The sequence below is a fragment of the Phyllostomus hastatus genome, unplaced genomic scaffold (assembly GCF_019186645.2).
Source record: "Phyllostomus hastatus isolate PE091 unplaced genomic scaffold, TTU_PhHast_1.1 phas_contig_283, whole genome shotgun sequence".
Classification (NCBI taxonomy): Eukaryota; Metazoa; Chordata; class Mammalia; order Chiroptera; family Phyllostomidae; genus Phyllostomus; species Phyllostomus hastatus.
Window position 1 is genome coordinate 13266346 of NW_025333833.1, and position 15190 is coordinate 13281535.

A 15190-nucleotide genomic window follows, 5' to 3' on the forward strand; every position below is an offset into this window, starting at 1 on the left:
TCACGGCATGATCCAGTTAGAGCCAGAAAGGGAAACTTGCTAGTCATTTTCCTTTCAGCTCTGATGATCAGTGTCTGCATGGGAAGTTTTAGATAGCCCCAAATCTTGGAATAAACACCTTTTTTTTGTTAAATCATTTAAGAATATTTGTAATCCACAGTTTCTTGTAAGTGAAATGTTTTTGATGTACTAGTTCCCTTCCAAAACGTGTGTTTATTTCAGTAAGGCCCAGAGTGTTTGGAGATCAACGAGGACTGTCGCAGGATAAGCCTGTGGAGATCTCCGTCCTTGCCGGGGAAGAGGTGACCCTTCCTTGCGAAGTGAAGAGCTCGCCTCCACCCATAATCACCTGGGCCAAAGAGCACCAGCTCATCTCGCCGTTCTCTCCAAGGTAGGACACCGCGGATGAGTGTAACCCGCGGAAACATCATCTCTCAGGACAGAGGGCTGGACCTATTCATGTTGTCAAAAGTTTCAAAAAAAAAAACCCTTACGTTTAAGGTGATTCACATGTGCAGTTGAGTCTATAGAAAATGTCTATGCCCTCTAAATCATTCTTTGGTATCAGAAATGCTAATACCCGGCTTTGGCATAATTTTCCACAGGTGCTTCTTACAAGGTGGTGATTAAAATGAAGCACATTTGTACAGAGATTCATGTTAGCACAAAGTGTGTATTACACATAGAATTCCATTAATCCCACAGCAGAATAAAACACAATAGATACTCTGAGGTCTAGGATTTGACTTTTCGTTATATGGTTTTGTAAAAATCTTGTTGATTAAGCCCTTGTTCATATAAAGACCCACGGAGACAATATGGTTGATAAGCTAAGTGACATGCAAATCAGATTGCCAGAGCCTTTAAGAGCACAAGCTCTGCCCTGGCCTGGTGGCTCAGTCGGTTGGAGAGTCAGTCCGTACACCAAATGACACTGAATGGTTGCGGGTTTGATTCCTGGTCAAGGCGCACACCTAGGCTGCGGGTTCGTTCCCCTGTTGGGAAACGTAGGATAGGAAACTGATTGGTGTTTCTCTCTCACATGGATGTTTCGCTCTCTCTCCCTTCCTGTCTCTCTAAAAGCAATAACCATATCCTCAGGCGAGGATTTAAAAAAATAAGAGAGAACACAAACTTAGTTGCCATGCAGGTATGACTTTATTTATTAATTTTTGCTTCAGCTATTTTTATTTTATTTTACATTTTTATTTGTTTTTAAAATTTATTTTTATTGTATTTTTTCCCATTACCATTTATCCCCCTATATCCCCTTCCCTCCCTCAGTCACTACACTGTTGTCCATGCCCATGAGTCCCTTTTCCTTTTTGCTCCATCCCTCCACCTCCTAACCTGGAGAAAGACAAATACCACATAATTTCACTCATTTGTGGAATCTAATGAACAAATTGAACTAACAAGCAAAACAGGGACAGATTCATAGATGGAGAGCAGGCTGACAGCTATGGGGGTGGGGGTAGGTGTGACTGGAAACCTACCTCTGCCATTAAAGCTTGCCTGCTACTGTTGGCAGGGTTTCCAACGGACTTCTCTCCCCCTCAGATTTCTTGTTTATGAAATGGGAATGATGCTTACCTGAAGGGTTATGTAAGATAATATATAGTCTACAACTTTTGTCTCTAGTTCTCAAGAAATAGTAGCAATTACTAGTTTAGCTCAATATCATGCCAAAAGCTACTAGTGGAATAAGAATTATAGTCTCTAGCTATTGCCTGTTAGACTTGTTGATGCATATTTATGAGGCTATAAATTCACACTACTATAGTTTACCTACCACTGTTAACCCAAAAAATAAACAAGAACTACTTTACATAATTTTACCATGTCTTTGGAAAAAATATTCACTTTGAATATTTTTGAATAAAAGAAATACCATATTATATAGATAAAGCTGAAGTTTGTTTTCCTCCCCAATCTCTTTTCTCTCTTCCTTAGGTAAACACTGCCACAAACTTGATATGCATGCTATACATACACGGTACAGAAAGTACAGAATGTTGTTTTCTGTGTTTTAAATTTTGTTTTCAATTTGCTATTGTAACATATATATCGTTACTTTGCCTGCTTTATTAGTTCAACATTACCCACTTTAATATATATATAGATTTAGTTTATTTTAAGTACCATGTACATCTTCTACATTTTATATATACATTTCCTTATTTATGGACATTCATGTTCTCGTTTGTTTTCTATTTCTTTCCTTCTTTTTTCTTTGCTTTCTTTCTTTCTGCCTTTCCTTTTTTTTTTTTTTTGGTTTTACAAACAAGACTTTTCAGTGAATATCTTTTTATATGTCTCTCTGTATACACATCCATGAGTTTCCTTATGACAAGAACTACAATTTCTGGTAGAAGGAATTCCTGTTTCCAGCTTTGTACACATTTCTGAATTACTCTCCAATGGAGCCATACTGGTTAGCTCTTCCACCAATGGGACGTAGGTGTACTTGTTTCCACATTATAATCAATGCATGAGGTTGGCTGACAAACATTTTTTTGCTGGTCAGATGGGTGTCTCGCAACTGACTTAGTTTTCATGTACTGACTTCCAGTGAGCCCGGAATGCTTTTCCTTCGTTTGTTGGCCGTTTGTGTTAGTTGAGAATTGCTTCTTTAAACATGCTGCACAGTTTTCTGGTGACTTGTCTTTTCCTTCTTGAACATAGAAATTTGGTCTTTGTTCTTAATAACATTCCTTTGTGTGTTGCCTCTGTTGCAATTATCTTCTCTCAGTCCACCATGAGGCTTTCTGTTTATTTATGTATGGTGACTGGCTATACAAAATTTAAAAGTTTTAATGGAGCTCAATGTATTAATCTATTGTTTTTAAGATTTGTACTTTACGAAGAAGATCACAAACATGGCCTCTAATGTTTTATTCCAATATTTTAAGGGTTGTTTTTCACATTGTGGACTTTGATTCGTATGGCTTTTTATGTTGTATATTTTATTAGGTAGTTTTCTTTTATTAGGTAGTTCTAATTTTATTTATGTATTTTCCCATATGGAAAGCCAGTTACCCAATACAATTTTTGAATAGTCCATACTTTCCTTGCTTTCTGTGATATCACCTCTGATATGGCATGTTACTTGTTGAGTTCTCACATATGCTTAATTCTTTTGTGGGGGCGGGGGACTCTGTCTTTTACTCTTTATCCATTTGTCTGTCTCTGGACCAATAGCACACTTTATTTGTCTAAGCTTTATATGAAATTTTGATATTAAGTATGTCTGTTTGCCTCCTTCTCCCCATAAAGGCATTGTAATACAATGAATGTAATAATATTTTATATGTAGGTCTGGTTCACCCAGCTACATTATTCTTCTATAGAAAGAATATATTCAACATATATTTAAGAATTACACATGTAGTTTCTTTTGCCTTTATTTTAACACAACTAAATCTTTAAATGAAATTTTGTAGAAAAGACCATAAAGTATTCAAAATAAGAGGTCCGTCCAGAAAAAGTGCAGCCATTGTTAATATAACGAAAATGGTTTGTGTGACATCGATGTAACCTGGCAGCCAAGGAGAGTGGACTGGAATGTGCATGCGTGAAAAGTGTTGACCTCACTGTACTAGTCAGTGGGGATGGTAGACACCACTGAGTGAGCATGTGTACTGTGTGCCTGTTGCATTCGAAATGACTGTGCTAGGAGAGCAATGAGTCTGCACCAAATTTTGCATTAAGCTTGAACATTCCTCCACGGAAACTATGCAGATGATTCAGAAGGCCGCAGCTATGGGCAACTGGTGATTGGTAGCTTCATCACAACAATGCTCTCACTCATGCATCACGTTTCTTACAGAGGTTTTTGGCAAAACATCAAATCACCCAGGTGACTCAGCCCCCCTACAGACCAGATTGGGTGCCCTGACACTTGTGGCTTTTCCCAAACTAAAATTACCTTTGAAAGAGAAGAGGTTTCAGACCACCAGTGAGATTCAGGAAAATACAACAGGGCAACAGATAGCAATTGGAAGAACTGTGTGAGGTTCAAGGCGCCTACTTTGGAGGAGACTGAGGCGTCATTGTCTTATGTACAATGTTTTTTGTATCTCGTATCTTCTTCAGTAAATGTCTCTATTTTTTATGTCACATGGCTGGATACTTTCTGAATGGACTTTGTATATTAAATTGCCGAAAATATACATTTGCTTTTTAAAGCTGCAACTTAATAAACCAGAAAGATGTACAGTTTTTTGATCATTTCAAACTGTTAAGTTGGATTTAAAGGACAGGGAAAACTGATTTTATATTTGCAAGAACATCATCCGGAATATGCAAAGTAATTATGAAATTAAGCCAACTTAAAGGTGTATAAAAGACATTTGTGATGGGGAAACAGTTTCAAAAACTGCTCGCAGAGTAGTAATTCCCAAACGCATAGGCGATATCTAAATTCTCATGTTCTGCAGTCTACTCTGTGGTTTCTTCCTTCCAGACACACCTTCCTCCCTTCTGGTTCAATGAAGATCACAGAGGCCCGAGTCTCAGATAGTGGGATGTACCTCTGCGTCGCCACAAACATTGCTGGGAACGTGACTCAGTCTGTTAAATTAAGTGTTCATGGTGAGTTTTGAAATGAAGGCATAGATATCTGTGTCCTGGCCACTGAGAGATCCATATCCCAGTTTCTTTGATAATTAACCTTCAAATTGTATATAATGTAATTAGGGAAAATCTTCTAAAAGTTGAGATGTGATTTTCTTTCATTTACCCTGAAAAGTTTATCCACCCCTTGTAAACAACACTCCCCTTATCCCACAAGTGGATGGTATTAGTTTTGGACCTCGATTTTACTAGTCATTCCCAGTGACTTATGACTGTTGTTGATACACAGTGAGAAAAAACTTGTTTAGACTGGTGGCTTTTTGTAGAAGTGAATGCGAATTTTCAAGGAAGAATTTAATAGTATTTAAAAGGTCATTTTCACTATTCAAAGAGCTCAACATCTGAAAATATTCTGCTTTGCAGGAGTTTTAACTACTTTGAAACTCTCTAGTTAGTCTGCTTTAGTCCCTCAATTTATCATTGTCTGTCCAATTGCCCATTCAGCCAACGGAAACTGAGTGAGCATGTCGTCCAGTCAGAGAGTTTTGACCTAATTTCACTCTCAGATTAATCACTGCTATAGCGTTCTGTTGATCACGGGATTGGAGATTTAATGGGAGTTTTTAATTTACTAGTCCTGGGGCACTAAGCGCACTGCCTAACTCTTCTTATCTTTAGTTTTGTCTTTCATAAAATAATGGCAATAATACTATCAAACCTACAAGGTTAGTCACAGCCTATAGGAAGCATTGGTTAAATATTCAGTTTAAAAATAAGGACAGACAAATTGGGCTTTTTAGGGGTATAAGATATATAAATTCTACTTATATCCTTCAGAGTCACTTGATTGTCTAGCGCATAGGGCATGTAAGCGGAACCCAATAATACATGCCAGTGTTTTTATAAAGTATCTCCTTTAAATTGAGGGGATTTTCTCACTCTCATTCTAAAGGGAGGTAGGTAAAGAAAAATAGCAAAGATTTGATCTTGATTTTCTTCTCTGAAATTTGCAGAAGCTTTTATGCAAAGTCTTTCTTCCTGTCTGGCTAAAGCTTCCACAAAAAGAACAAAAACTAAAAGTGCATGGGGAGAAATGCTTTTTGTTTTAGTCTCCTACGGAAATTATCTGGATTGCCTTTTAAGAGGGTCTTAAAGTTATTTAGAAATTACAGGAAATCTAACATTTTGAAATACGTGCTCATCCTCCAGTTTAGCATGAGGAGTTTTATATTCATGTGCCCCCCAGTCCTTGCAGTGCACTGGTGTTGAAGAGGTTATTGCGCCTGGTTTATCAATCAACTGGCCTTAGGAAATTGCCTAAGTAGCCCTAGATCACCAAATCAGTGAGTGGCCTGAGCCTGGGTTCACATCCTGAGATTATTCCACTTTGTCACGTGACCTCTTGGTAAGGAGCTCTCATTTGAAATGAGAAAAGGTAGGACACTTCTAAAAGTTGGATTATTAATAGGATTAATAATAGGATTATTAATAGGATTAATCCATTGTTGCTTCCAGTTTCTCCAAAGATACAGCGTGGCCCTAAGCTCATGAAAGTCCAAGCTGGTCGAAGAGTAGACCTTCCATGCAGTGCTCAAGGGACGCCCCTTCCCGTGATCACCTGGTTTAAAGGTGGGAGTGCCGTGCTGGTTGACGGAGTGCAGCATGTTAGCCATCCTGGTGGGACGTTAAGCATCAACCAAGCCGTGCTCTCAGATGCCGGCGTGTACACATGCGTTGTTGCTAACATCGCAGGCAAGGATGAAACGGAGATAACACTTCATGTCCAAGGTGATTTGGGGCATAGGAAGATCTATACATGGTGAGGGTGGGAGGAAACCCCTGGAGTCTATACGAAATACATCACTTGGATAGTCTTGGATCATGACTCTTCGGTTAACTTTGAAAGGAGAACCCTTCCAGAAAGACATGAAACCGTACTATTATTAAGCCTGCATCCTTTTTTGTATGTTTGCCTTTGAAAATGAAGTTTCTGTGGATGATGCAGGTGATGGAATCAGTCCTAGATCACTGCCCCACCCACTGTTGTGGGAGAAATTGTGGGCAGAGGGGCATTGGAATAGGATTTTGCCTCATAGTGGTAGGGTGCACTCCCTATCAATGCCTGTAAAGTCTAGTTCCATGGTTCCCTGTAACAATGTTGGCTCTGTTTAAAGGATTTCAAGACCAGTAATTATTCCTTGAAGCTAAAAATATTTATCAAGCTCCTACCAAGTGTCTGTCATGTTTTAGGCAGTGAGGAGAAAGTAGTTACAAATCAAAGCACCTGCTTTTATGAGCTGTTCTACTGTGCGAAGGCAGAGAACAAGCAAACAAATACACAGATTGTGGGAAGTGCTGGGTGGATAATTAATATACGTTGGTACTCCCGGCAGTTGGTACTTTACAATGGATTGTCAGGTGGGACTCCTGTGAGGAGGTGATCATATTTAGGGTGAGATGTTGTTGACTGTAAGGAAACAGCCGTGCAGAAGTCAGGGGGAAGAACACTCCAGGTCAGGGAGAAGACCAGTACCAAGGCAAGCGGAAAGAAAAGTGGGTGTCGTACTTAGCATGGTACTCACTACTTTGTCCCCGGCACATCACAATTCTTTTTGAATGGGTGGCTAGGATGTGGGTGGAGAGCTTCTTCGGTTCATTCATCCACTTGGTACAGTTAGAGTGCTTATGTGTATGGTTTAATGGGAGAGATACACATTACAAAATAACCTCATAATCACAAACTGGTTAGTGCCATCATGAAATGGTTGAAATATTTATATGAGTTGCTGACAGAAAGCTAAGTCAGAGAATCCGTGCTTAGGGTAGGGATGTGCCAGTTGAGATTTGAAGAATGGGTGGAACTGTGTTAGGTGACAAGCAAGGATGTGGTGGGATGGGGTGGGGAGAACCTTCCAGAAGAAGACATAGAATGTGAAAGGAGGGAATGTGATATTTTGGATCCACTGGGGGAAATAAATAACCCCATCAGTACAAGCCAGATGGCTGCACTCCAGACTGAATGCTGATGTGTCATCAAGCTGGACACGTACTCAGGGGCCAGACTACCCAAGAGCTAGGAACCCAGAATAGGGTGTCCAGACTCTAAGTGCAATGAAAGGACTCAGAGGCCTTTTACCGGGGAGGTGGTGTGTCAGATTTAGATTTTAAAAGATCGCTCTTTGTGGGGAGAGGAAACACCTGGAGACTTGAAGTAGTTCGGGCAAAAGATGATGGTAGTTGGACTGGGGGGAAGAATGGAATGGACGCAAAAAAATTCGGACAGGAAATCATGTAGATTGGGGGGGAAAGGGCATGGAGTGACATTTACTCCAGAAATGAATGGAGAGTTCGGGGACTGTGGATGCACTGGAGGAGCGCTGAGAACAGAACAGGTGTGAGACTCTGTCCTCCACACATAATGAATAAAAGTAGTTGCTGTAACCAGGTGAGTAAGCCACACTATTGGACTTCCGGCTTAGAGAGGATATTCCGAGGGCTCTGTGGAACATGAATCCAAATGGATACATGTTTGAGGAAAGGACTCCAATGAGAAGCCTATTGAACTAGTTCTTTCTTTTAAGTTTTTTATTAATTTTTTTGAATGAGAGTGAGAGAGAAAGAGAAAGGAAAACATTGAATCGTTGTTCCACTTATTTATGCATTTTATTGCGTACTCCTTGTATATGCCCTGACCGGGGATCCATCCCACAACCTTGGTGTATCAGGACGATACCCAGCCAGGGCTCTGAAATAGTTCTTAGGGGCTGGAAATAAACAGCAGCATCAGGACAGTGGGGAGGATACAGATGTGTGAGCAGATATGGCATTATGTGACTGATTGGATGTGGTGGTCAGCAGTAAGGGAAAAAGACTTAAACACTGTGGGGAGCCTGGTGCCTTAGCTAGAGAAATAAAGGGAACAGAACAGGATTGTGGGGAGCACTCAGCAATGAATGTTTGTGGGGACACGTGGAGTTTTACATCCCTAGGTCACATCTAGGTAGAAATGTCTGGCAGTTAGAAATACAAGGTATATTTAAAAGAAGAATCAGGAAAGATATCAACTCACCAATGTAGAGTGTCATCTATGCTTCAAGGCGATTTGCTATTGCTCCGGGAAAGCCTGTGCTAATGCATCTATTTTTCTAACAGAGCCACCTACTCTGGAAGATCTAGAACCTCCATATAACACTCCATTCCAAGAAAGAGTGGCCAATCAGCGCATTGCATTTCCATGTCCTGCTAAAGGTGTGTAATACTCAGGCATGTGGGCATTGGCAAAATGTTCCAGAATTCTACATTGAGCCCAAAACATCAATTTATGAAATTCCACTTGTGAGTCCTTGTTATGATACTTGGGAATAATAGACACTAATCCCTCTTTCAGATAACAGCTCTTTGAATAGGTATTTCAAACTTGCCTCATCTAATATGTCTTCCTGTAGTTCATTCCCTTTTCCATGACTTCTCAGGCCATTCTATTTTGACAAGACTTCTCTTTAAAATGTGGCGGCTAGAGCTGTTCACAATATCCCACATTTATCTCACTCAGTTATAAATATAAATTAAGACTAGTCCCTTGTTTGTTCTGGATACTTCTCAAAACTTCTTTTCTTAGATTTACCCTCGACTGGTCATTCTAGAGCTAGGTTGTAACTTGGCCCTCTGAGACTGTTCCAGCCCCTTGTCTCCCTGAATTTCTGGGTTTTCTATCTATCATGTGTCCTGGCAGGAGATTGTTATTATCTTTCACTAGAGGGGCATGAGAGAGGCACTTACTCTCAACCTTACTCTGGATGCTCTGTAGGTGGTTAAAACCCTCTTGTCTTACACGTATGCATTCATCTGCAGTGACTCGTGAGGGTTTGAAGTGGTTCTGGCGAAGCCCAAGTGGTGTTCTTTTCAGAACCTCCTGGAGGGCTCCATGCACTGGGCCCGTCAGTGCCCAACAGGTGCCTCTCAGCAGGGCCCCGGAGGCAGCAGCTATTGATGGGCGTCATGGCTGCCTGTCTCCATAGTGAACTTTTGCATCTCTCAACAGTAGCTCTCACCAATGGTTATTTCTACCAGCATTAAAAGACAGCTTTAACAAGCTTTCCAGATGGCAAAAGAATTCTCAGTAACTATTCCCAGAGCCAGTGAGGGCGGGAGGCAAGGCCTGGAGAGGAAACCTTTTGGAGGGTTTAGGTTTGGGGAGGTATTGTGGGCACTCACTACCTGGACCCCTGCCAGTGGTTCCGCTTGCGCCCTGCTCCCCACCTGGATCCCTGGCTCCTGCGCTGGCTTGGACTGACCTCCCATGTCTATTTGGAAAGACCACCTCTTCCCTGTTCCCCACTTTCATCCGGGGTGTAATGCCTACGTTTATTTAAACTAGCTAGATGCCTTTTTGTTCTATTTTGCAATGAATTTTATTTTGCCCCCGGTTGTTCTACTATTTAGAAATGAAAAATAATGCAACTTATTTTTTGGCTTGTTCATCTGCATCTTCATTGTTAACTCAACAAACATTAATTGCGAGGTCTGATTGGAATCCATCAAGGAATGAGGAGAATGTAAAGAAATGAGGAAGTGATTTTATCTTTTTTTCCCTGCAACAGAGGCAACTGCAGCCCATCAGTTCTCCCTTATTGTCCTCATCAGTGTTTTATTATCAGCACAATAAAATTGGCTTTTTTTGCTTTATTTTTCTCATAAATATAACTTGTATAGTCACTTTTATAATTCCTTAACTCAGTTTGAGTTTAGCCTTAGTGACACATTATGTGTATTCCTGCTGTTCTTTAGTACCTGTCTTTGATTATATGGCCAGTCTTTAATATTTCATTAACCTTTAATGTAAGATTATTAACAATGTCTTGTGCAGTCATTAATTTTACTTAATGTGCTTTCTTTCTGTCTTTACAGGGATTAAGTAAATTTTAAAGTACTTACATTGCTGCTGGACACTTTGTTTGCTAAATAAATACATTCCTAGTATAAAGTGAATGTTGTCTATTTCTAGTATGTCCTTTTGGCCCTATTATGCCCTTTAAGATGGTTTCATCACCTTTACTCAACAGCCCATCACTCTGTTGGCCATCTATAAATCGAAAAATTAATTCTTTGCACTGTTTTCTCAACTCTTTTCAGAAAAAAAGGCAAGATTTATTCTACCGTCCTAGGTTTAACAATATGAGATCCCCAGAAGATGTGTGGACAGTAGGAGTTTCTCATCTCTACTCTATCAGGCCTATTAAAAATCTGAATTATAAAGCATCATTTCATTACATCATATATGCACTCTATTTGGTTAGAAAATCTTCATGTTTATTCCTGTGATAGTACCTTTTTTCACTCTTCCTTTATTTTTATCCAAAAACTGCTTATATGTACAGTATATTTGATTAATATAGTTTTTCCCATAAAGCACCGTGAACTCATTCAAAAAATGCTTTGCTTACTATCATCTGAATGTCCTGATAAAGGTAACTTTGATCAAAGTCTACACTAGAGAACATAGGTCTCTTAAGACTGATCAGGAATTAGCGGTGTTAAATCCTATAATCTCTTCAAAATTCTATGCCAAGAAACGTCTTGCCAAGTAGCATAGTACATTAGGGTGCTAAGTATACTCATAAGTGCATTAGGGTGCAAATTTAGTCATAACAAAAGTTTTATTTCTATCCAGTAAATATACTTGATATTTGACAGTGATTTCTAATTTGTCGTAAAATATCACAATGTTTTAATTTCTTTTTTAGGCACCCCCAAACCAACCATCAAGTGGTTACGGAATGGGAGAGAGCTGTCAGGCCGAGAGCCTGGCGTTTCTATCCTGGAAGACGGCATGTTGTTGGTCATTGCCTCCGTCACACCGTACGACAACGGGGAGTACATCTGTGTGGCAGTCAATGAGGCTGGGACCACAGAAAAAAAATATAACCTCAAAGTCCATGGTAAAAACAGATAAAAGTGCTTAAATCATTTCCAAATTATTCCATATATGTTATTCTCTCACTGTAGTATTATTTAATATTAATGCAAATAGAAATGTCATCAAACAAAACTGGTGATCTAATTTCATTGACTGATCAATCGATTGATTTGATTAAAATTTCATGTAATTTTTGCCTTGGCTGGTGTGGCTCAGTGGATTGAGCACTGGCCTGTGGACCAAAAGGTTGCTGGTTCAGCTTCAGGCCAGGTCCTTTGGGGCCCTACAAGAGGCAACTAATCGAGGTTTCTCACATTGGTGTTTCTCTCCCTCTCCTTCTCCCTCCATTCCCCTCTTTCTAAAAATAAATAAATAATCTTTAAAAATTGTTTGTGTAATATTTGATAATGACTTCATTTAAAAAATTCTTATTGAATTTACTGAGGTGACAATCAATATAATAATAGGGGCTTCAGGTGTACAATTCTATGTGATACATCATCTGTATATTGTATTGTGTGTTCAGCACCCAGAGTTGTCTCCTTCTATCAACATTCCCCGCCCCCCATACCCTTGTCTACCTCCCCACCAGAACATCCCTTTCCCCTTGGTAATCACTATATTGTCGTCTATGTGTGTGAGTTTTGTTTTGTTTTTCTTTGTTTCATCCCTTCACCTATACCATTCAAAATTCAAATGGAGACAAAGATATGTAGTCAAAAGTCTCATGACCCTGAGCTGAGCCAGCCACTGATCTTCTCTAGGGCCAAAGAAATTCATTAGCTTTACGTGTGTGTGTGTGTGTGTGTGTGTGTGTGTGTGTGTGTATGCATCTCCCCAGAGATGTTTATACACATGCAAAGGAATATGAATATACATTTTATCCTCATTTTGTATCCATTATTCTGCACCTTGTCTGTATCACTAAAAAGTATCTATCTCTGGGATTAGTCAATATTCTCATTCCTTATGTATTTCTATATAGCATCCCACTTAATGGCTATGCCATTATTCATTTAACCTTCCTCTGTTAATGATGAACCTTTAGGTTATTACCAGGTTTTTGCTATTGTAGATAACACTTGAATGAAAATCTTGTACCTTTGTCATTTTGTCAAGGCTGTGTATCTTTTAAAATTTGATGGATATGGGCTTCCGTAGACTCTGGATGATATTCAGGAAAGTAGTGAGGCCCATGTGACTTAATCAAAACCCTAACACTTTGTATTTTGAGCGATATGTAGAATAAGTAGGTTCTCCTCTAAATTTATCCTGATGTGTATCCTCAGTTCAAAACTGACATAATAAAGTAAAAAATTCAGCAAGGATAACTGAATTGGTCAAGACTTTTCATTTTCTATTAAAGCATGGGCTTAAACATGAACAGCCTTTCTAGCCATCAAATATCCCAGAATTTGCTTTTGAAAGACCTGTGCAAAGAAACTTTATAAATAATATTTATTATAAAATTATCTAGCCATGGTTTCTCTCTTTTTTGCAGTTCCTCCAGTAATTAAAGATAAAGAACAAGTAACGAACATGTCTGTGTTGCTCAATCAGCCAACCAGTCTCCTCTGTGAAGTTGAAGGTACTCCATCTCCCATCATTACGTGGTACAAGGATGATGTCCAGGTAAATGGAAACGTCCAAATATGCATAGTTTCTTGCCTCTGCCTCTGAAATAAATTGTTCAGATGTGACCGTCTTCTTAATAGTAATATGACATTTTTACTTGAATTTTTGGCTCTACATTCTCATTAGGATTAGAAATAATGTTGATCGTTTTGGCCCTTAAAGGTGGCTGAAAGCAGCACTGTTCAGATTGTGAACAACGGGAAAGTATTAAAGCTCTTCAAAGCCACTCCAAAGGACGTGGGAAGTTACTCCTGCAAAGCAATTAATGTGGCAGGCACCTCTCAGAAGTATTTTAACATCGATGTGCTAGGTAAGGGAAACATTCTTTTAGAAACACTGCAAATCAGATGCATGTATTACGTAGGAGAGATCTGACTGTTTGAAAGAGTAAAGAGAAAAATAAATTGATGGGATAAATATCATTCATATCATTATTTTTGTTGTTATTAATATTTGTTGAGCAGGACCATATTGTGTGGAAATTTTAAGGGTCTTCAATGTTTATCGTACAGAGAAATCTACGGGTATTTGGTACTATCTTGTACATGAAATAGTAGATTACTGCTCTTGCCAACTTCTCCAGTGAGGCGGGCAGGAAATTCCTCTGGGAAGTAACTGTGTAGGATGATGCAGAGTAAACTCATTCATGCTGCTGGCATCCTCTGAAGCTGCTAGGTTGTACTTGAACTGGGGATGGTAGAAAATGCCCTTTCCCCTGCATCCTAATTAATTTGTATAACTAAATCACCTCAGCTCTGATTCTAATTAAGGGCGGGAATTCTGAGAATGGATAATTCTGTCATAAATTGGGGTAGAAAACATTTTTACTTTTTAAATGGTAATCATAAATTTAAAATGTTATAATTTTAGTGTGTGAAATTACATTTGCCAAGTTTACATCATGATAAAATGACTTCCTCTCTTTTCAAGATTTTGCTCATTGAAATGGGCATATGATTTATAAGTCTAGGGTGGAAGTCGGTCTAGAAATGATGCTGTTGTAACATAATATCTCTCATTAGTCTTTTCAAAGCCTGAAGTACTTTGCATTTCCTATACCAAAATTACCATTATTATATTTAAGGATAGGCTACAAAAACCAAGAAACATTTTCTGTCATTAGTCTCGTTGGCATTGCTCCTGGCACGCTCATTTGCTTTGAATTCTGTCTGTGTGCTAATGACTCTCAAATTTTCATCTCCAGCTGAGACTTCTCTAAACTCTAGTGATTTGCATCTAATCTTCTCCACAGCATCTTGACTTGAATATTTTGGTGACATGGGAGACAGAAGGGTCTCAACGAATGTCTGTTCAGTCACCTTCGGTGATTCCCATCGTAGTGCCCAGCACTTCCGTCCACCCGCTTGCTTCTGCTAGAGCCTGGTAGTCATTCTTCCCACCTCCCTCTGCCCTACTCCTTAAATCCACACCTTCCTAAGTCTACTTCCTAACTCCATGTGAAATCATTTACTGCTTTCTATTTCCACCGTGAAAATATCACTTATAAGCTGAATTAATACAGGGTGGAGCAAATGTAGGTTTAGAGTTGTCCATATGGAAAATAACACAATAATTAATAAATAATAGTACAAGAATAAAAACTCTGTGATTCTTGTACCCACAACTGTGAACCGACTTTTGCCCCAGCCTGTGTAACAGCCTCTGAACTGCTCCCCTTCCTCCACTCTTTGCCACGGGAATCCTCTCTTCATTCAACAGCCAGCGTGGTCTTAAAACACAAATCTGATCACACTCCTCCCCCAACTGAAGGCCCGTAGTGGTTAGAGAAATAAATGAAGTGAAATGAAATAAATGAAAGGTTTTGAGTGAAATAAAACCCTTCATTTTCCTGAAGACAAGGACCAAACACCATAATGTGATGTGAAGGGAGAAGATTAGGCCAGGAAAGTGTACAGGAACTCTTCAAAATGCTTGATAATTCCAAGAATAAAAACTAGCATAGGCAACATTATACTCATATCCAATTTTAGCATAGGAGCCCTGTAAAAGAGACAAGGGTAATGTATTTTAAGCAGCACTATGGTGTAACATGTAGAATTTGAA

At 39.2% G+C, this 15190-nt stretch overlaps 1 protein-coding gene across 1 annotated transcript in view; it reads left to right on the forward strand.

Moving 5' to 3' along the window:
- The window catches only part of HMCN1 (hemicentin 1), a 397440-nt gene that overhangs the window by 217622 nt on the left and 164628 nt on the right, over positions 1–15190 (forward strand). Inside the window, exons 22-28 of the mRNA XM_045838584.1 lie at positions 223–391; positions 4466–4593; positions 6091–6363; positions 8728–8823; positions 11319–11513; positions 12993–13123; positions 13289–13436. Of these exons, the coding sequence (XP_045694540.1) occupies positions 223–391; positions 4466–4593; positions 6091–6363; positions 8728–8823; positions 11319–11513; positions 12993–13123; positions 13289–13436 (1140 nt within the window). The remainder of the gene's footprint in view (positions 1–222; positions 392–4465; positions 4594–6090; positions 6364–8727; positions 8824–11318; positions 11514–12992; positions 13124–13288; positions 13437–15190) is intronic.